Raw genomic sequence first — 23,569 nt, forward strand, 5'->3', positions numbered from 1 at the left:
ACAGATTCTATCCCTGGTCTGAGAAGACCCCACATGCCACGTGGCAACTAAGCCCGTGTGGCGCAATTGCTGAACCTGCGCTCTGGAGCTGGGAAGCTGCAACTACTAAAGTCCTGGGCCCTAGAGCTGGCGCACCACAGTGAAGAGTAGCTCCTGCTCACCGCAACTAAAGAAATCCCATGACAACAATGAAGACCCAGCATAGATAAAATGATTCATTCATTTTAAAACTCTTTTATTTTTAGAAAAAAAGATTATATATTTTTAAATTAAAAAAAAATAAAAGAGGAAGATGCTACTAACAAGCTAAGAACTAAACTCTTTCCACTAAATTAGAATTAAATGCTCTTTCCACATTATGATTGTATGGGCTTTTAAAATCTATTACCCCCATACTCCTTAAAAAAAGATTTAAGTATAAATGCCTAGAGTTAGATACTAGAACTTTTAGCAATAAAACTTCACTTTTTGTTTCCAAAGTCATTATCTGGACTCCTTGCCAATAATTAGCATATCTTATATGATGGGAAAGCTGAATTCTAGTTCAGCATAGCAAGTGGTGAAGAAAAGTTTTGGTAAAATTAGAGTTGATCTCATAATAAAGCAAGTACTTGCTAATAAAACTTATTTTATATCAGCAATCTATATCATCCTAATTTACTACAAAGTTATTCTCATAATTGCTTGTTTTTTTGCCTTGATTATCATTCAGAGATTATACTAGAATTAACAAGGAAATCTTTATCTGAAGTGCCAGTGGCCTATTTGTTAGGTCAGGTACCTGTTTACCCTGCAGTTGGTTGTAATGCTTCAAAGACAGTTTTTTTTTTTTTTAATTATATCAAATAATGGCATCATTCACAATAATACCATAAGTCTCCATTTCTTTTGTTTTGAAGAAGGAGAGGTTGTTGTCAATGACATGAAAAAAATTCCTGGAAACATGGGAGTAGAACTCAAAGAAAAGGAACATGAGTTGGTGAACAACGTGCCAATTAATGGTAAGAGTTTCTGTAACTATTCTGCTTCCTGTCTAGGTGAAAAACAAAAACTGTCCAAAAAACCTTTAGAAGGCAATATTGTTTTATCTTAAGAAGAAATACCAACTCTGTCATCTCATTTTTAGTTTGGGAATCAGTAGACTCTAGTTATAAATCCCATGAGCATGGATGAAAAATACTGGTTCTTATTTTTTAATCCATTGTAAGTCCTAAAGTTTCAAATGAGAATTAAGGGGGAAAAGGAAGGCATTGAAAAGTATTGGAATGAAAATAAATGAGACATTACAAACAATAAATGGGGAAGGGGCTTCTGCATGCTAGGGTCCAGGCAATAACTACCTTAGATGCCAATGAGTGAAAAAGGGCCTTCTTAACAGTTTACTCCATTTCATATTTTATAAAAAATTATTGAGAGTAAATTTGTACTTTGTAGGGAAATGTAAGTTCTGACTTTGTGAAATGGTGGCTTCTATACTGCTTAATGAATCTTTATATCACTTTTGTGAGATTTTGATTAGTATATTTCTTAAAGCCCATGGAAAGATCAATCAGAATAGGATGATTGATGGTATGAAGGCCTTTAAAGATGAGCAAAAAGAAAAAATAGGATATTAAATCTTGATAGCTGCACCCTTCTAATATTTTGATGGCATGCTTATGCTTCTTTTAATCCATCTGTACTTTTGCAGATAATCTGCATTATATGTTAGAAAGAACATGTCATAATTTGTTGAAAGTTTATGGAAAAGAAGAAAATAAGTTCTGTCTAGTCTGAAGAGTGATTAAGAAACAAAAAAAGTAGTAGTTGCTAAGAAATTTACTCAGAAAAAGAAAAATTTCTCGGGTGTCAGCAAAAAAAAAAAAAAAATCATGCTTATTGGGTAGAAGTATGAAATTTGTTTTCCCCACTGCTGTGTTTCACTAAGCAGCTCATCAACTTCTTTTAAAACTTTCTGCTATGTGGAGTGGCCAAGGGAAGAGATTTTATTCTATTATTGAACATCTTTTAAACACCTGAACAGAATTTATTTAGCCATGGGCTTTGTACTAAAACCTATAACCATATTATGCAGGAATTAATAGTTTTTGGTTACATTTAAGAATCACTAAATTTTGGGTTTATTCCTCTCAGTTTCTTAAAGGGAAGGGGATGATTGTATCAACAAGTTATGTAAAGCATGAGGTTGAATCTCATAGGCAAAAAACTTTAAAATCTGAAATAGAATCTAAAAATTAATAACTGAGCATTTAATATAGCAGTTAACCACTCAAGAGGTCTTGGGCTTATGAAATGCTGAAATGAATCTCTAAAGCTACTAATCTGGCACTAAGAAGACATTTTAAAACCTCACAGAATCTATTTTTAACTAGAGATAAATTCTGTCTTTAAGACTTATATTGAGTTTGTTATATCAGCAACTTCTTTCACTGTGTATCATAAACAATGCTGAAGTTTCTGAAGACCACAAAAGACCAGAGAAAGAGTCAGGGAAAAGAGAACAAATTGGGACAAGGAGAGTGGAAATAGATGAAAACATTTTAATTGAAAAATTAAATCTGGGTCTACATAGCAAACATTGAAGTGAAGGATTAGCAATTACTCAGCAGAAGTGATCTGGGAGTTCAAGCAAATGAGAGTGGCCCCTTGTTATTGTTCGGAAAGATGAGATCTGTGGTCTACAGCAACAGGTGCTGAACCACCTTGGGCACATTTTGTTGTTTCAGGTTGTCCCCAGGAAACGGTGGTAGGAAATAGGTTCTAGATTTATCTATCCTATTGAACTTTTCTGAACATTGGAAATTAGTCTTGATAGCCCTTTTAAAAGTGTTAAATGATAGTACAGAGACATGAATTATATTTTCTCTCTTTTTTTATATCAGTAACACAATTTAATTAGTAATACACAGACATAAATGTATTTTTAATATTTTGGAAACATTGTATTTTTGTCATTTACCACTCCTACTGCTTTCCTAAGGAGGGAAGGTTAACCTGAGTACTTTGGACAGCATTCTGGGGGAAATGAGAATTAAACTCATAGAAAAGGAAAAGGAAAAACTGACAGAAAACCTGCTAGCTAATGGTGAGTATTTTAGAAATAACTGTGCCTTTGATGGGAATTTGTGTTTGTAAACATGAGTATGAGAATTTCTAAAGCTAGTGATGTTTAGTACCCAAAAGATATTTTGTTGATCTTGAGAAGAATTAATTTCTTATGTAAAGGTAAGTCCTGTTTCTTCATTTCTATAAATCCCAGGGAGCAGAAAACAGTTGTCTTCAGTTTATTGTTCTGCTCAACACTCTCTCACAAAAAACTTAATTTTCCCTATAATTCCTGAAAATGTTCATATTTATATCATTGAACCAATTTTCTCACCCAAATTTTGAATTGGTATATTTTAATTTCTATAGGACATTTTTTTTTAATTTTTTTTTATTTTATTAGTTGGTGGCTAATTACTTCACAACATTTCAGTGGGTTTTGTCATAAATTGATATGAATCAGCCATAGATTTACACGTATTCCCCATCCCGATCCCCCCTCCCACCTCCCTCTCCACCCGATTCCTCTGGGTCTTCTCAGTGCACCAGGCCCGAGCACTTGTCTCATGCATCCCACCTGGGCCAGTGATCTGTTTCACCATAGATAATATACATGCTGTTCTTTCAAAACATCCCACCCTAAACTTCTCCCACAGAGTTCAAAAGTCTGTTCTGTATTTCTGTGTCTCTTTTTCTGTTTTGCATATAGGGTTATCATTACCATCTTTCTAAATTCCATATATATGTGTTAGTATGCTGTAATGTTCTTTATCTTTCTGGCTTACTTCACTCTGTATAAGGGGCTCCAGTTTCATCCATCTCATTAGGACTGGTTCAAATGAATTCTTTTTAACAGCTGAGTAATATTCTATGGTGTATATGTACCACAGCTTCCTTATCCATTCATCTGCTGATGGGCATCTAGGTTGCTTCCATGTCCTGGCTATTATAAACAGTGCTGCGATGAACACTGGGGTGCACGTGTCTCTTTCAGATCTGGTTTCCTCAGTGTGTATGCCCAGAAGTGGGATTGCTGGGTCATATGGCAGTTCTATTTCCAGTTTTGTAAGAAATCTCCACACTGTTTTCCATAGCGGCTGTACTAGTTTGCATTCCCACCAACAGTGTAAGAGAGTTCCCTTTTCTCCACACCCTCTCCAGCATTTATTGCTTGTAGACTTTTGGATAGCAGCCATCCTGACTGGCGTGTAATGGTACCTCATTGTGGTTTTGATTTGCATTTCTCTAATAATGAGTGATGTTGAGCATCTTTTCATGTGTTTGTTAGCCATCTGTATGTCTTCTTTGGAGAAATGTCTGTTTAGTTCCTTGGCCCATTTTTTGATTGGGTCATTTATTTTTCTGGAATTGAGCTGCAGGAGTTGCTTGTATATTTTTGAGATTAATCCTTTGTCTGTTTCTTCATTTGCTATTATTTTCTCCCAATCTGAGGGCTGTCTTTTCACCTTACTTATAGTTTCCTTTGCTGTGCAAAAGCTTTTAAGTTTCATTAGGTCCCATTTGTTTAGTTTTGCTTTTATTTCCAATATTCTGGGAGGTGGATCATAGAGGATCTTTCTGTGATTTATGTCGGAGAGTGTTTTGCCTATGTTCTCCTCTAGGAGTTTTATAGTTTCTGGTCTTACATTTAGATCTTTAATCCATTTTGAGTTTATTTTTGTGTATGGTGTTAGAAAGTGTTCTAGTTTCATTCTTTTACAAGTGGTTGACTAGTTTTCCCAGCACCACTTGTTAAAGAGGTTGTCTTTTTTCCATTGTATATCCTTGCCCCCTTTGTCAAAGATAAGGTGTCCATAAGTTCGTGGATTTATCTCTGGGCTTTCTATTCTGTTCCATTGATCTATATTTCTGTCTTTGTGCCAGTACCATACTGTCTTGATGACTGTGGCTTTGTAGTAGAATCAGAAGTCAGGCAGGTTGATTCCTCCAGTTCCATTCTTCTTTCTCAAGATTACTTTGGCTATTCGAGGTTTTTGTATTTCCATACAAATTGTGAAATTATTTGTTCTAGTTCTGTGAAAAATACCGTTGGTAGCTTGATAGGGATTGCATTGAATCTATAGATTGATTTGGGTAGAATAGCCATTTTGACAATATTGATTCTTCCAATCCATGAACACGGTATGTTTCTCCATCTGTTTGTGTCCTCTTTGATTTCTTTCATCAGTGTTTTATAGTTTTCTATGTATAGGTCTTTTGTTTCTTTAGGTAGATGTACTCCTAAGTATTTTATTCTTTTTCTTGCAATGGTGAATGGTATTGTTTCCTTAATTTCTCTTTCTGTTTTTTCATTGTTAGTGTATAGGAATGCAAGGGATTTCTGTGTGTTAATTTTATATCCTGCAACTTTACTATATTCATTGATTAGCTCTAGTAATTTTCTGGTAGAGTCTTTAGGGTTTTCTGTGTAGAGGATCATGTCATCTGCAAACAGTGAGAGTTTCACTTCTTGTTTTCCTATCTGGATTCCTTTTACTTCTTTTTCTGCTCTGATTGCTGTGGCCAAAACTTCCAACACTATATTGAATAGTAGTGGTGAGAGTGGGCACCCTTGTCTTGTTCCTGATTTCAGGGGAAATGCTTTCAATTTTTCACCATTGAGGGTGATACTTGCTGTGGGTTTGTCATGTATAGCTTTTATTATGTTGAGGTATGTTCCTTCTATTCCTGCTTTTTGGAGTGTTTTAATCATAAATGGGTGTTGCATTTTGTCAAAGGCTTTCTCTGCATCTATTGAGATAATCATATGGTCTTTATCTTTCAATTTGTTAATGTGGTGTATTACATTGATTGATTTGCAGATATTAAAGAATCCTTGCATTCCTGGGATAAAGCCCACTTGGTCATGGTGTATGATTTTTTTTAATATGTTGTTGGATTCTGTTTGCTAGAATTTTGTTAAGGATTTTTGCATCTATGTTCATCAGTGATATTGGCCTGTAGTTTTCTTTTTTTGTGGCATCTTTGTCTGGTTTTGGAATTAGGGTGATGGTGGCCTCATAGAATGAGTTTGGAAGTTTACCTTCCTCTGCAATTTTCTGGAAGAGTTTGAGTAAGATAGGTGTTAGCTCTTCTTTAAATTTTTGGTAGAATTCAGCTGTGAAGCCATCTGGTCCTGGGCTTTTGTTTGCTGGAAGATTTTTGATGACAGTTTCGATTTCCTTGCTTGTGATGGGTCTGTTAAGATCTTCTATTTCTTCCTGGTTCAGTGTTGGAAGGTTATACTTTTCTAAGAATTTGTCCATTTCATCCAAGTTGTCCATTTTATTGGCATAGAGCTGCTGGTAGTAGTCTCTTATGATCCTTTGTATTTCAGTGTTGTCTGTTGTGATCTCTCCATTTTCATTTCTAATTTTGTTAATTTGGTTCATCTCTCTTTGTTTCTTAATGAGTCTTGCTAATGGTTTGTCAATGTTGTTTATTTTTTCAAAAAACCAGCTTTTAGCTTTGTTGACTTTTGCTATGGTCTCTTTAGTTTCTTTTGCATATATTTCTGCCCTGATTTTTAAGATTTCTTTCCTTCTACTAACCCTGGGGTTCTTCATTTCTTCCTTCTCTAATTGCTTTAGGTGTAGACTTAGGTTATTTATTTGGCTTTTTTCTTGTTTTTTGATGTAAGCCTGTAATGCTATGAACCTTCCCCTTAGCACTGCTTTTACAGTGTCCCATAGGTTTTGGGTTGTTGTGTTTTCATTTTCATTCATTTCTATACATATTTTGATTTCTTTTTTGATTTCTTCTATGATTTGTTGGTTATTCAGAAGCATGTTATTTAGCCTCCATATGTTTGAATTTTTAACAATTTTTTTCCTGTAATTGAGATCTAATCTTACTGCACTGTGATCAGAAAAGATGACTGGAATGATTTCAATTTTTTTGAATTTTCCAAGACCAGATTTATGGCCCAGGATGTGATCTATTCTGGAGAAGGTTCCGTGTGCACTTGAGAAAAAGGTGAAGTTGATTGTTTTGGGGTGAAATATCCTATAGATATCAATTAGGTCTAGCTGGTCCATTGTGTCATTTAAGGTTTGTGTTTCCTTGTTAATTTTCTGTTTAGTTGATCTATCCATAGTTGTGAGTGGGGTGTTAAAGTCTCCCACTATTATTGTGTTACTATTAATTTCCTCTTTCATACTCGTTAGTGTTTGCTGTACATATTGCTGTGCTCTATGTTGGGTGCATATATATTTATAATTGTTATATCTTCTTCTTGGATTAATCCTTTGATCATTATGTAGTGTCCTTCTTTGTCTCTTCTCACATCCTTTATTTGAAAGTCTATTTTATCTGATATGAGTATTGCGACTCCTGCTTTCTTTTGGTCTCCGTTTGCATGAAATATTTTTTTCCAGCCCTTCACTTTTAGTCTGTATGTGTCTCTTGCTTTGAGGTGGGTCTCTTGTACACAGTATATATAGGGGTCTTGTTTTTGTATCCATTCAGCCAATCTTTGTCTTTTGGTTGGGGCATTCAACCCATTTACATTTCGGGTAATTATTGATAGGTGTGGTCCCGTTGCCATTTACTTTGTTGTTTTGGGTTCACGTTTATACAACCTTTCTGCATTTCCTAGCTAGAGAAGATCCTTTAGCATTTGTTGAAGAGCTGGTTTGGTGGTGCTGAATTCTCTCAGCTTTTGCTTGTCTGTAAAGCTTTTGAATTCTTCATATCTGAATGAGATCCTTGCTGGGTACAGTAATCTAGGTTGTAGGTTATTCTCTTTCATTACTTTCAGTACGTCCTGCCATTCCCTTCTGGCCTGGAGGGTTTCTATTGATAGATCAGCTGTTATCCTTATGGGAATCCCTCTGTGTGTTATTTGCTGTTTCTCCCTTGCTGCTTTTAACATTTGTTCTTTGTGTTTGATCTTTGTTAATTTGATTAATATGTGTCTTGGGGTGTTTCGCCTTGGGTTTATCCTGTTTGGGACTCTCTGGGTTTCTTGGACTTGGGTGGCTATTTCCTTCCCCATTTTAGGGAAGTTTTCAGCTATTATCTCCTCGAGTATTTTCTCATGGCCTTTCTTTTTGTCTTCTTCTTCTGGGATTCCTATGATTCGAATGTTGGGGCGTTTCACATTGTCCCAGAGGTCCCTGAGGTTGTCCTCATTTCTTTTGATCCTTTTTTCTTTTTTCCTCTCTGCTTCATTTATTTCCTCCATTTTATCTTCTACCTCACTTATCCTATCTTCTGCCTCCGTTATTCTACTCTTGGTTCCCTCCAGAGTGTTTTTGATCTCATTCATTGCATTATTCATTTTTAATTGACTCTTTTTTATTTCTTCTAGGTCTTTATTAAACATTTCTTGTATCTTTTCAATCTTTGTTTCCAGGCTATTTATCTGTAACTCCATTTTGTTTTCAAGATTTTGGATCATTTTTATTATCATTATTCTAAATTCTTTTTCAGGTAGATTCCCTATCTCCTCCTCTTTTGTTTGACTTGGTGGGCATTTTTCATGTTCCTTTACCTGTTGGGTATTTCTCTGCCTTTTCATCTTGTTTAGATTGCTGTGTCTGGACTGGGCTTTCTGTATTCTGGAGGTCTGTGACTCCTTTTTAATGTGGAGGACTTACCCAGTGGGTGGGGTTAGACGATTGGCTTGTCAAGGTTTCCTGGTTAGGGAAGCTTGCGTCGGTGTTCTGGTGCGTGGAACTTGATTTCTTCTCTTTGGAGAGCAATGGAGTGCCCAGTAATGAGTTTTGAGATGGGTCTATGTGTTAGGTGTGACCTTGGGCAGCCTGTATGTTGACCTTCAGGGCTATGTTCCTGCGTTGGTGGAGAATTTGCTTGGTATGTCTTGCTCTAAAACTTATTGGCTCTTGGGTGGTGGTTGGTTTCAGTGTAGGTATGGAGGCTTTTGGACGGTCACTTATTACTTAAACTTCCATGTAGTCAGGAGTTTTCTGGTGTTCTCAGGTTTTGGGCTTAAGTCTCCTGCCTCTGGATTTCAGTTTTATTCTTCCTGTAGTCTCAGGACTTCTCCAACTATACAGCACTGATAAGAAAACTTCTAGGTTAATGGCGAAAAGATTCTCCCCCGTTAGGGACACCCAGAGAGGTTCACAGAGTTACATGAAGAAGAGGAGAGGGAGGAGGGAGATAGAGATGAGCAGGAGGAGTAAAAGGGGGACTCAAGAGAAGAGAGACAGATCTACGCAGCTGTCTGTTCCCAGAGTGTTCTCCGTAGTCCAGTCACCTACAAAGATTCACAGAATTGGATTGGGAAGAGAAGGGGAAAGGAGGAAATAGAGGTGTTCTGAGGTAGAAAGCAGAGAGTCAAGATTGGGAGAGAATAATCTTCGGTTTAAATATAGGGCTTCTCTTTTTTTTTTTGTAAGGTTATAGTGTATTGAAAATGACAATTAAGTAGTAGAGGAGTACTAGAGGACTTTAAAAGAAATAAGAGAAAAGGAAAAATAGAAAATAGAAGAGAAAAAGGAAAGAAAAAAAAAGAGAAAAAAAAGAAAAGAAAAAAAATTTTTTTCCCTAATTAAAAAAATCGTAAAAATCTATGGAAATGAAAGTTAAGGAGTAATGGGGGAGTAGTAGGGAATTTTAAAGGAAAATAAAAGAGAAAAAATTAAAAAAGAAAAAAAGTAAAAATATATCTAGGAGTTTCTCTGGAGCTGTTGCGGTCAGTATGGGTTCGGCTCAGTTTCAGACAGCTCCTCGTTCCAGCTTACACTTCTCGCTATCTACAGGCCCCTTCTGGTGTAGTCGGTGTTTTCTACAGGGATTATAATCTGTTGCACCAGTCCCTTCTGAAGCGGTTCCCTTTGTTTATTTGGCTTCTGTTTGCCGTCTCTTCAGAGCCTCATTTCCGCCCTGACACCGGCGGGCGGAGGTGGACTCTTATTCAGGTACCTAGTTCCGTCACTCTGCGGGGAGGGGCTGGCGCTGCGGGGACGGGCTGGCGCTGCCCGGAGGGGCTGGCGCTGCCCGGAGGGGCTGACGCTGCTTTGTCCGTCTGCGCTGCTCAGGCTCTCGGCTGTTCTATTTGGAGCGCGCCCCGCGCTGCGCGAGGTTCCAGCCCTCTGGTGTTCCACAAAAGCGCGGAACTAAAACCTGCACCTGCTCTCTGTGCCTTCCCCGTCAGAGCGGTCCAGGCAGACAGGGGCTTGGTGGGCGCACTCTCCCCAGGTGTGGCGCGCCCACTCCCTTCCACGGACCCAGTTTCAGTTTCCACTGGCTCCAGTCCGGCGCGTGCGCCTTCTGCCCTCCGACGTCCCCAGCCCCAGTCCCCGCCCGCGCTGGTCGGGTGCCTGCGCCCTGTGTTTCGCTGCGACCTTCCCCTCCCCCCTGCCTCCTGCCTCCGGCGGGGCTGGGCCGGTCCGCAGCCTGTGAGCTCTTCCCTGGACTTTCTCGGTCTCTTTGTTCTGCGAGCGGCCGGCAGTGTGTTCGGCTGGTAATTTTCTCTCTCTCTTTGGTCTCCCACAGTTCAAGTTGGCAACTCACAGAAGCTCCCTCCGATTGTCATCAGGGCACTCAGGCCCGGACCCTACACCAAGCAATGCCACCTAAGACTCCCTTCCCGGGACAGATCTCCGTCCTTAGCTCTTTTGTCTCACTTTTTATCTTTTATATTATGTCCTACCTCCTTTTGAAGACAATGGGCTGCTTTTCTGGGTGCCTGATGACCTCAGCTAGCGATCAGAAGTTGTTTTGCGAAGTTTGCTCTGCATTCAGTTATTCTTTTGATGAATTTGTAGGAGAGAAAGTGGTCTCCCCATCCTACTCCTCCGCCATCTTGGCTCCTCCCTTCTATAGGACATTTTTGTGCTGTCCCTCAGATATCATGGATTTTGTCAGTAACCACAATAATTATCCCTGTGGTACTTAACGAAAGCAGCCACATGGGGCTTTTAGAAATATATTGGGGGCACATTTGGTTGTCACAGGTGATTTTAAGATTGGGTACTATTGGTATTAAATTCTTTGAGCACTTCCCAGGTGGCACAGTGGTAAAGAATCCGTCTGCCAGTGCAGGAGATGCAAGAGATGTGGGTTTGATCCCTGGGTCAGGAAGATCCCCTGGAGATGGGCATGGCAACCCACTCCAGTATTCTTGCCTGGAGAATCCCATGGACAGAGGATCTTGGTGGGCTGCAGTCCATAAGGTCACAAAGAGTTGGACACGACTGAGCATGCGTGCATGAGTGCCAGGGATACTAAGTGCTCTACAATTAATAGGAGTTTTCAACACACTGAAAAATTGTTCCACAGATAATACCAATTGCATGTTCAGTAATTGAGAAACTCTGGACCCTAACTTGACTCATATTTCCTTACTTTTTCACTATTATGGTACCATCATTATTATCTTAGTAATATAAGCTGGAATCCTGAGAGTTAACCTTCACTCAACTCTAACTCATTATATTACAAATGAGTACCATTTGTCTATAAAATGTGAGCTTTTGCCAGAGACCATACCTGGATCTTCATTTTACATCTTTATCCCTCCCTCATCTTAGTACCTTTCACATATTGTAATAAATATTTAATGAAAGAATTAGAATAAATAAAAGAAGTTTCTATTCAAAATGAGAGAAAAACAAAAAGAGTGCTAGTGGCTGGTGCTGACAGCAGCCTATTGATGCTTCAACTATTTGCTTACTATAATACTCTTCATACCAATTATTAATACCACAGTGTTGTCATAGTTATCCCACACAGAGTTAACTGTCTTCTATTCTTGTAAGAAATATTTGGTCTTGCTTGCATTTAGGAGCCCATTTTCTCAGGTGAGTTTATAATCCATTGCAGTCTATTCAGTTCTCAATGACATAATGGGAAAACAGTTTTATATACAAAATGTAAAGTTTTTTGCTTTCTTCCAGTTTCTTTTCTGTCATCTCCTCATTCTACCCTCATGTCCTTCTAATGTGAGCCAGTGGGTGTCCCTTTTGAGATTATAATTTACTTTATTGTGACTAACTACAATTATATTATAGTTAATAGAGTTATCAAAGGACTTTGTGAATACCCAGATCACTCCAAAAAGAAATCTCATGCCCTTTAGCTATCACCCTACAAGCCCTATATCATTACTAATCTATCTTCTGTCTCTGTAGATTTGCCTTACCATTTCAAATAAATGGTATAATATGTGGGTTTTGTGACTAGCTTATTTCACTTAGTATGTATAGGTTTATCTTTATTGTATGTATCAGTTAATTCATTCTTATTTTTTGCCTTTTGTTCAATATTTTTATTGTGATAAAATACACATAACATAAAATTTACTATCTTAATCATTTTAAAGTATACAGTTCAGTGGTGTTAAGTTCATTGATATTATTGTACAACCATTCAATTCAGTTAAGTTCAGTCACTCAGTCATGTCCGACTGTTTGCAACCCCATGGACCACAGCACGCCAGGCCTCCCTGTCCATCACCAACTCCCAGAGTCTACCCAAATCCATGTCCATTAAGTCTGTGATGCCATCCAACCGTCTCATCCTCTGTCATCTCCTTCTCCTCCTGCCTTCAATCTTTGCCAGCATCAGGGTCTTTTCAAATGAGTCAGCTCTTCACATCAGGTGGCCAAAGTATTGGAGTTTCAGCTTCAACATCAGCCCTTCCAGTGAACACTCAGAACTGATCTGCTTTAGGATGGACTGGTTGGACCTCCTTGCAGTCCAAGGGACTCTCAAGAGTCTTCTCCAACACCATAGTTCAAAAGCATCAATTCTTTGGCGCTCAGCTTTCTTTATAGTCCAACTCTCACTTCCATACATGACTACTGGAAAAACCATAGCCTTGACTAGACGGACCTTTGTTGACAAAGTAATGTCTCTGCTTTTTAATATGCTGTCTAGGTTGGTCATAACCTTTCTTCCAAGGAGTAAGCGAGTTTTAATTTCAACCATTACCATCATCCATCTCCAGAATTCTTTTCATTTTGCAAATTGAAACTTTATATTCATTAAGCAAAAGCTCCCCGCTGCCCCTTATCCCCAGCCCCTAGCAGCCACCATTCTGTTTCTGTCCCTATGACTTTCTATCCCTCTGATTTCATGTAAGTGCAATGACTGATTTATTTCATGTGGCATAATGTCCTCAAGGTTCACCTATGTTATAGCATATGTTGGAATTTCCTGCCTTGTAAGCCTCAATAATATTCCACTGTAGGTGCATCCCTCATTCTGCTTATCTGTTCATCCATCAGTGAACACTGTTTTGCTTCTACATTCTAGTTGTTTATAATACTGCTATGAACATGAGTGTACTGCTTCATTCCTTTTTATTGCCAAATAATGTTCCATTGTATGGATATTATTTTCTTTATCTGCTTATCAGTTGATAGGCATTTGAGTTCTTTCCATCTTTGGGGCATAATAAGCATTTCCAAACATACACAAAAGTAGTAATAGAATAATATAATTATTCTTTCTCACATGTTCCTGTCACCTAGATTGAACAAGTAGGAAGATTTTGTTACACTTGTTTTTTTTTTTTTTTCTGACTGAAATAGTTCAAAACAAGTTCCAACATCATTTGTTCTTATGTACTTCAGTATGCATCTCTTAAAAATACAGACCATTTTTTATGTTACTGCAATGCCATTATATAATTTAATTTAAAATTTTCTTACTTATCTCAAGTTTTTTTACAGTTGTTAATAGTTTATTCAAGTCAAACACCAAAGTTTACACCCTGTATCTATTAAGACACTTGAATCTCATGGAATATAAAGCTGATCCTCCTTCCTCTTCCTCTTTTACTAAAGTTCTAATTTACTGAAGAAACTGTGTCTATTGCCAGTTGTCTTGTAGAATATCTCACTTACTAAATTTGTTTTCTCATCTGTCTTGTTCCTCTAGACTATGTATTCCCTATAACTAGAAGTCAGCTCTAATGGTTTAATTATTTTCAATTTTAACATTTTTTTGACAAGAATACTTCATATGTGATATTGTACATTTTACATTGATTTCTACCAGGAAATACGATCTATTTTATCTTTTTGAAAATAGCTATACAATTGTCACAAAGAATTGGACCCAACTTAGTGACTGAACAACAACAAAAAACAGTTGTCACAAATTGCTTATTTCAAGTTCCATCTTCATTCCCTATAATGTGAGATGCCATCTTAACTATATACTTAGTTTCTATATTCACTTGCCTGTTTGGGAATTCATTTTCTGTCCTATTGGTCTAGTTATTCATACACTAATACTAAATTGCTTTGAATATGACAGCTTTATCATGTTTTAATATAGGTTGGTCTAACCCCAGGCCCTCATTCCCCTCCCCTAGACACATAAGTATATGGCTCCCCCCAGGTCTGGCTGTTTTTTATGGGAATGTCTTTCTGTGTCACTTTTATTAGTAGGATATTTGTCTTTTTTTTTTTTTTTTTTTGATCTTCCATTTTCTATGTAATATGTTCCCAAATGAGAAGATTATTGATTTCTTAGGATTTGGAAATCACTTATGTGGTCAGAGTACTTATTGTATGTACTTGCTTATTATTGTGCCTAGTCAAAAAACCCCAACATGAAGAAATATGAAGGTATATGGTGCACCATTATTTCTTATTTTCTTTGGTACAGAAATAGCAACTATTCTTTCAAATTTAGATTGAACATAAAAATCTTCCACATTCAATATAGACTGGCATTATTCTGAGTCAAGATTAGATCATGTGATGATGATGCTGTGCCCAGTTTGTTGTAGTTTGGGCCTCCAAGGATATAAATGATGCCATACATGCCTCAGTAGGTGTGCACAGTAAGAGTGCCCAAGAACATTGTAAGCAACTCATTAAGAAGCTCCAGGAAAAAGAGGAAATGCCTCTTCCTGGCACTATGCTTACCTGCCTAGCTTCCTGTTTTTCATGAGACTTTGGACTAGTAATTCCTTACTCTCTTTCAGCTCTTAATTGCTTTCAAAATGATGCTTGTTATATTTTATTCAAGATTTTAGTTCCTTTAAGCAGTAAGATGGGTCTGAATAACATAGCCATCCAAATGAATGGAAACAACTTGCTGGTCAATTTTTGTTAGGAGTTAAGGTATCTAATCTGGGAGTTCAGAAAAGAAAAATAAACTTTACTCATTTTCATTTATTTTACAATTTGCTGTAAATAATTGAGAACTGGCTTAACCATTTTGAATATATCAATTCTAATTCTAATACCCTTATTGACTGCCTTGGTATATATATGAAGAGACCTTATTAAATCTTGGCCTTCTTGATAAGGTGGATGAAGAAGTTGTTGTTCAGTTGCTAAATCATCCAGTTCTTGTGACCCCGTGAACTGAGGCACACCAGGCTTCCCTGTCCTTCACCATCTTCTGGAGTTTGCTCAAACTCATGTCCATTGAGTCAGTGATGCCATCCAACCACCTTGTCTTTTGTCATCCCCTTCTCCTCCTGCCTTCAATCTTTCCCAGCATCAGGTCTTTTCTAATGAGTTGACTCTTTACATCAAGTAGCCAAAGTATTGGAGCTTCAGCTTCAGCATCAGTCCTTCCAATGACTATTCAGGGTTGATACCCTTTAGAATTGACTGGTCTGATCTCCTTGCTGTCCAAGGGACTCTCAAGAATCTTCTCCAGCACCACAATTCAAAAGCATCAGTTCTTCAACACTTAGCCGTCTTTATGGTCCAACTCTTACATTTGTACATGACTAGTGGAAAAACCAAACCTTTGACTATACAGACAAAGCTGTAATCATAATGCACAATAAGTAACATCAATGGTCACATTGTAGAACCAATAAGTTTTTCGTACATGCTTTTCTTTTTACAAGATAAGATTATTGATGTCAATAAAGTGGGTACTCTTTTGCAAAACATGGGGATGAACTTTACAGAAAAGGAAATTAGTAATCTGACACACAATCTACCAGGTGATGGTAAGTATTTAAGACATATCTGAATTGCTCAGGGTGTCTGGAGAATGTGGGCTTCTATAAAAGTAATCTCTGAAAACTCTAACTTGACATTGAGACAGAAGACAGTAAAGATGACTCAAGACAGAAAGTAAACATGTTGATGTTGGACAAAAAACAACAAAATTCTGTAAGGAAATTATACTTCAATTTAAAAATAAACATATTTTTCTAAAAAAGAAAGTAAACATGTTTTGTCCCTTGATATTTCCAGCAATTCTGATTCAATTTAGAATATGGCCAGTGCCACTATTAGACTTGGATAGAACCAGAGAAAGACAATACTGTGGGGGGAATGTATACCATTCCCTTTAACACAAGAATTTTTTTTTTTAATAAAAAGACAGCTTAGCCAAATGTGGGAAATTACTTAAAAAAAAAAAAAAGAGTTCTATCACCACCATTATTTCCAGGGACTTTAGGACAGCAGAATAAAGGAGAAGTGATAAGTGTGGGACTTACTTCCTACACCACATGAGAAGGGGCAGAGTCAGCTTAGCCAAATGTGGGAAATTACTTAAAAAAAAAAAAAAAAGAGTTCTATCACCACCATTATTTCCAGGGACTTTAGGACAGCAGAATAAAGGAGAAGTGATAAGTGTGGGACTTACTTCCTACACCACATGAGAAGGGGCAGAGTCATCCAGATACTCCAAGGGAAAGGACCATGAAGAATTCAAGCTGTCATGCAAGGAATGCAAGAATGCTCAGCCACTCATGCTTCTGCTTGCATCCTTATATTCCTGAACCAGATTCTGTGGTCCAAGGACTATGTTCCCAGACTTCTAATCTCCCTCAATGGGCTGGAGACAAACTCTAAAGAGCAGTAAATTTCACATTAGGGCTCAATTAATTCATAAACTAAATAAACAAAAGTTAAAGATATAAACCTGAGATCACTCCAGTGAGGCTAAGTGTTTGAAATATTTCCTGACTATTTTACAATCTTAATTGAATTAATACTTGCTTATCTTATTAAGATGCATTTAATTGCATCATTGTGTAGGACAGAACTGTTCCCTAAAATATTTTTTTGTTTCATTCTATAATTTTTATCACTTTCAATCTACCAGAAAGAATATGCAGGTGATCTTCATTGTCTTATTTTCTTTGCGTGGGATGATGTATCCATTAGGAAAAGTGGGACTAGATGTGGAGCTATCACTTATCATAATAGAAAAATATTTTTTTAGCTTAAGACACCTATCTGAGATTATAATGGTACTTTAAAAAATATTGCCGTAATAAAATGAACCAGAATTATGAAATAAAAAATATATAGCTATTATTTGGGACTGTCATTTAGTCTTGCCATTGATTGCTCTTCCTTGTTTTGAAATAATAATTTAATATCAACCAAGACAATGAAAAGGGCTTCCCTGGTGGTTCAGACAGTAAAGAATCTGCCTGCAATGTGGGAGACCTGGCTTCATTCTCTGGGTTGGGAAGATCCCTTGGAGTAGGAAATAGCAACCCACTCCAGTATTCTTGCCTGGAAAATTCCATGGACATAAGAGCCTGGTGAACTGCAGTCCATGGGGTCACAAGAGTCGGACATGACTGAGCAACTAAACCACCACCACCAAAAGTCAATGAAAAGTGGTATTCCCAGGTGGCGCTATGACCGACCTAGATAGCATATTAAAAGGTGGACATTACTTTGCCAACAAAGGTACGTCTAGTCAAAGCTATGGTTTTTCCAGTAGCCACGTATGGATGTGAGAGTTAGACTATAAAGTAAGCAGAGCACTGAAAAACTGATGCTTTTAACTGTAGTGTTGGAGAAGACTCCTGAGAGTCCCTTGGAATGCAAGGAGATCAAACCAGTCAGTGCTTTTTTTTTTTTTTTCCGTTTACTATAAACTTTCTTTTTTTTTTCCCTTATTTATTTTTATTTGTTGGAGGCTAATTACTTTACTATATTGTTGTGGTTTTTGCCATACATTGACATGAATCAGCCATGGATTTACATGTATTCCCCATCCCGATCCCCGCTCCCGCCTCCCTCTCCATCCCATTCCTCTGGGCCTTCCCAGTGCACCAGCCCTGAGCACTTGTCTCATGCATCCAACCTGGGCTGGTGATCTGTTTCACCCTTGATGGTATACTTGTTTCAATGCTATTCTCTCAGAACATCCACCCTTGCCTTCTCCCACAGAGTCCAAAAGTCTGTTCTGTCCATCTGTGTCTCTTTTTCTGTTTTGCATATAGGGTTATCGTTACCATCTTTTTAAATTCCATTTATATGCATTAGTATACTGTATTGGCTTACTTCACTCTGTATGATGGGCTCCAGTTTCATCCATCTCATTAGAACTGATTCAAATGAATTCTTTTTAATGGCTGAGTAATATTCCATGGTGTATATGTACCACAGCTTCCTTATCCATTTGTCTGCTGATGGGCATCTAGGTTGTTTCCATGTCCTGCCTATTATAAACAGTGCTGCAATGAACATTGGGGTGCATGTGTCTCTTTCAGATCTGGTTTCCTCAGTGTGTATGCCCAGGAGTGGGATTGCTGGGTCATATGGCAGTTCTATTTCCAGTTTTTTAAGGAATCTCCACACTGTTCTCCATAGTGGCTGTACTAGTCTGCATTCCCACCAACAGTGTAAGAGGGTTCCCTTTTCTCCACACCCTCTCCAGCATTTATTGCTTGTAGACTTTTGGATAGCAGCCATTCTGACTGGTGTGTAATGGTACCTCATTGAGGTTTTCATTTGCATTTCTCTGATAATGAGTGATGTTGAGCATCTTTTCATGTGTTTGTTAGCCATCTGTATGTCTTCTTTGGAGAAATGTCTGTTTAGTTCTTTGGCCCATTTTTTGATTGGGTCATTTATTTTTCTGGAATTGAGCTGCAGGGGTTGCTTGTATATTTTTGAGATTAATCCTTTGTCTGTTTCTTCATTTGCTATTATTTTCTCCCATTCTGAAGGCTGTCTTTTCACCTTGCTTATAGTTTCCTTTGTTGTGCAAAAGCTTTTAAGTTTCATTAGGTCCCATTTGTTTATTTTTGCTTTTATTTCCAATATTCTGGGAGGTGGGTCATAGAGGATCCTGCTGTGATTTATGTCAGAGAATGTTTTGCCTATGTTCTCCTCTAGGAGTTTTATAGTTTCTGGTCTTACATTTAGATCTTTAATCCATTTTGAGTTTATTTTTGTGTATGGTGTTAGAAAGTGTTCTAGTTTCATTCTTTTACAAGTGGTTGACCAGTTTTCCCAGCACCACTTGTTAAAGAGGTTGTCTTTTTTCCATTGTATATTCTTGCCTCCTTTGTCGAAGATAAGGTGTCTGTAGGTACGTGGATTTATCTCTGGGCTTTCTATTTTGTTCCATTGATCTATATTTCTGTCTTTGTGCCAGTACCATATTGTCTTGATGACTGTGGCTTTGTAGTAGAGCCTGAAGTCAGGCAGGTTGATTCCTCCAGTTCCATTCTTCTTTCTCAAGATTGCTATGGCTAGTCGAGTTTTTTTGTATTTCCATACAAATTGTGAAATTATTTGTTCTAGTTCTGTGAAGAAGCTTGATGGGGGAATATTTTAAAATCATGTTATTATCTCTGATGTTATTATTGAGTTTCTCAATAACATGAGCTTTAAGCTGAACATTCAGAAAACTAAGATCATGGCATCTGGTCCCATCACTACATGGCAAATAGATGGGGAAACAGTGGAAACAGTGGCTGACTTTATTTTGGGGGGCTCCAAAATCACTGCAGATGCTGATTGCAGCCATGAAATTAAAAGACGCTTACTCCTTGGAAGGAAAGTTATGACCAACCTAGATAGCATATTAAAAAGCACAGACATTACTTTGCCAACAAAGATCCATCTAGTCAAGGCTGTGGTTTTTCCAATGGTCATGTGTGGATGTGAGAGTTGGACTATAAAGAAAGATGAGCGCCGAAGAAGTGATACTTTTGAACTGTGGTGTTGGAGAAGACTCTTGAGAGTCCCTTGGACTGCAAGGAGATCCAGCCAATCCATCCTAAAGCAGATCAGTCCTAGGTGTTCACTGGAAGGACTGATGTTGAAACTGAAACTCCAATACTTTGGCCACCTGATGTGGAGAACTGACTCATTAGAAAAGACCCTGATGTTGGGCAAGATTGAAAGCAGGAGGAGGAGGGGATGACAGAGGATGAGATGGTTGGATGGCATCTCCAACGCAATGGACATGAGTTTGAGTAAGCTCCGGGAGTTGGTGATGGACAGGGAAACCTGGCGTGCTGCAGTCCATGGGGTTGCAAAGAGTCAGACACGACTGAGTGACTGAACTGAACTGATATGGATATATTTCATTCTGCCCTTGCATGTTCTCAAATTGTTACCTTGTGAGCCACCAGGAAAGCCCCTGATTCCTCATAGGCATGAATATTTCATTATTTGAAATGATTAGGTAAGCCATAAAACTCTCAAATGTCTATATCCTCATCTTTCCAAAGGAAAAAAGGTTGATGTCGATGACCTTCCAAATCTTCTTAGGAAGATGGGAATTGAGCTGACAGATAAGGAATGCTCAGAACTGAAGAAAATCCTACCAATCAATGGTGAGTCACATGGTTGCCACTCAGGCCTTTCATGGCCTAATTGTGTGACCTTTTTGAGAAGCTATAAAACCTACCTATGAAATTTCCTCTAGAAATTTCTGAACTTTAAGAGAAAAAATTCTAGGCTGTATGGAAACCATATAACTGTCAATTAAATTTACTTTTTAAGTTATTAAAACTTTCGGCTATGAGTAAAGCAATTAATATCGTGTGTGCATGTGCTTAGTTATGTTCAACTCTGTGACCCCATGAATGTAACCCACCAGGCTCCTCTGTGCATGGGATTTTCCAGGCAAAATACTGGAGCAGTTGCCATGTCCTACTGCAGAGGTTCCTCCCAACCCAGGGATCAAACCCACATCTCTTGCATCTCCTGTGTTGGCAGGCAGATTCTTTACCACCTACACAACCTTTACCACTGGAAGCCCTGACTTAATATTACTTATACTTAATTATAAAACCTAATTATAAGCAAGGAAAGAAAGGAAAATGAGAAGAGCGAAAGACTAGTAGAAGGAAGAGAAAGAAGTTAGAAGGAAAAAATGGTGGTCTAGTGGTTAAGAATCCATCCTACAATGCAGTGAACACAAGTTCTAATTCCGGGGCAGGAAACTAAGATTCCCACATACCACAGAACAACTGAGTCAGCGTGACACAGCTAGGAAGTCCATGCACCTCAACAAAGACCCCACGTGTTGGCAACTAAGATCTGATACAACCAAAAAAACAAGTAAATATTTAAAAAATGGGAAACAGCAGTATAGCAGAGTGGTAGAGAGCAAAGTATCCTGTGTCTGAATGCATAGATTCAGATCCTAGCTCCACTACTTATCTTCTGTGTTATCTTGGACAAGTTTCTTCTAAACCTCAGTGTGTGAAATTCCTCATTTATAAAAAGAATAAAAATGACAAAGCACTTTGAAATGTGCTTAGTATAAGATAAAATTTCAGTAAAAGTTATCTATTGTGCTGTTGTTGTAGTTGTGCTATGATGATGGTGGTGATACATGTGGTAGCAATGATGGCTTTAATGGTGGCAATGTTGATGATGCCTCAGCATAGCCCAAACTCACAACTGCTTTGAGTAACAAAGATCATAGGGACATGTCACTTTTTTACAAGTTGTTATCTCTACCTTCATTTTTAAAATTTCTAGTTAAAATAATATTTTAAGGAAAATTATGAAAATATATATTTATAGAATTATGAAATACAAAATACTCTTTTATGAATGACCATACAATTTTCATTCTGACATGAATTTGGCTTTTTTTTTTTTTTTTTTTTGGGCTGTGTCTGAATTTGGCTTTTTTTATAGCTACTGGACAGGTGTTTCAAAATAGGGTTTTGGATGAAGTAAAGTCTCTCAAAGGTAAGAAGATACATGTTAAATTCTTGAGTCTAGAACATTATACTGTGAATATTATTGATTCATTACTTATACATCCCTAAATATGTTTATTTTATCAGATAATATTCTTTATTGTATTTTTGCATCTAGCTTTGCATTTACCCAAGCAGGTGAAAAAAAATCATTTCAAATTTACTTATATATAGCAAGTTAGTTATTTTAGAAATTTGTCACAAATAACCTGAGAGTTTATGTGACAAAAATAACCTGTTACTTCAGAAACCTATGAGATTAGTTGCTTAAGCTCTAGTTTAAAAATCGTTAAGAAATTTTATGGTATGTTCTCTTACCCCCTCAAGCCCAACTTTAAAAAGAGAAATTTTTATTTATAACTCTGCTACTTACTTTTTCAGTCATGAATATGATTTATTTTTATTACTGTTTTTCCATTACATTTCTGAGGTCATAATGGCTATTGAAAAAATAATTCATGGTAGAGTTATATTTTTAATGTTTTGAAGTCATTTAATTTGCCTCATTTTAATTTTCTCTCTTTTTCTAAGGTGGGATGATTAATGTCAATGATCTGAACAAAGTTCTTGGAAACATGGGAATTAAGCTCACAGAAAAAGAACATGAAGATCTGATAGCTAATCTTCCAGTTGATGGTGAGCATGAAATATATAATATACTCTAACATCTCTGAGCTCCAAGGGGTTATGTCCAGGTATCTGCTAAATATTTCTATTTAGATGTCCCAGGCTAAAAAGAAATTCATTTTATTTTAATTGAATAGAGTCTTACCTCCATGTTCTCTACATCTCCTATAAAACTGGGGTCATTCTTCACTCTAACTTTCCCTTAATCCCTGTCCCAGTTAAATTCTATTTAACATCCTAAAGATTTCTTTACTCTGCTTTCTTTACTCCTGACTATCTGTTACCATTGCCCCTATAAACTGGTATTTATAGCCCCAACTTTCTACCTCATCACCATTTGACATTGTCAGGTGTATTATTTTTTAACATGGTTGATATGAAATTGTATCTTGTTTTAAACTGCATTTGCAGATTGCCAGTGAGGTTATCATCTCATATCTTTACTGATCATTCAACCTTCCTTGTCTGTAAATTGCCTTTTCATTATTTTGCCTAAATCTATCAGGTAATTTGCATTTTAATAATTAATTTGTAGTTGTTCTATATGTACTCTATGCATGCGTGCTAAGTCACTTCAGCCGTGCCTGACTGTCTGCAACCCCATGGACTATAGCTCGCCAGGCTCCTCTGTCCATGGGATTCTCCAGGCCAGAATACTGGAGTGAGTTGTCATGCCTTCCTTCAGGGGATCTTCCCGACCTAGGGATCAAACCTGCGTCTCTTACGTCTCCTGCATTGGCAAGTGGGTTCTTTACCACTATCGCCACCTGGGAAGCCCACATACTATATGCTAATATGTGTGCTAGTAGGATATAGCATCCCACTCTGTGTGCTAATCATTATTATGTTTTATGTACAAGAAATCAAAAGCATCAATTCTTTGGCACTCAGAACTGATACTTTTGAACTGTGGTGTTGGAGAAGACTCTTGAGAGTCCCTTGGACAGCAAAGAGATCCAACCAGTTCCTCCTAAAGGAAATCAGTCCTGAATATTAATTGGAAGGACTGACGCTGAAGCT

At 37.5% G+C, this 23,569-nt stretch overlaps 1 protein-coding gene across 1 annotated transcript in view; it reads left to right on the forward strand.

The window, feature by feature from the left end:
• EFCAB13 (EF-hand calcium binding domain 13) overlaps nt 1-20,734 on the forward strand; it is a 201,415-nt gene extending 180,681 nt beyond the window's left edge. Inside the window, exons 35-38 of the mRNA XM_061140776.1 lie at nt 900-1,001; nt 2,981-3,085; nt 20,435-20,539; nt 20,709-20,734. Coding sequence (XP_060996759.1) covers nt 900-1,001; nt 2,981-3,085; nt 20,435-20,539; nt 20,709-20,734 — 338 coding nt within the window. The remainder of the gene's footprint in view (nt 1-899; nt 1,002-2,980; nt 3,086-20,434; nt 20,540-20,708) is intronic.
• Nucleotides 20,735-23,569: the final 2,835 nt, after the last annotated feature.

The sequence above is a fragment of the Dama dama genome, chromosome 5 (assembly GCF_033118175.1).
Source record: "Dama dama isolate Ldn47 chromosome 5, ASM3311817v1, whole genome shotgun sequence".
In the NCBI taxonomy this organism is placed as follows: domain Eukaryota; kingdom Metazoa; phylum Chordata; class Mammalia; order Artiodactyla; family Cervidae; genus Dama; species Dama dama.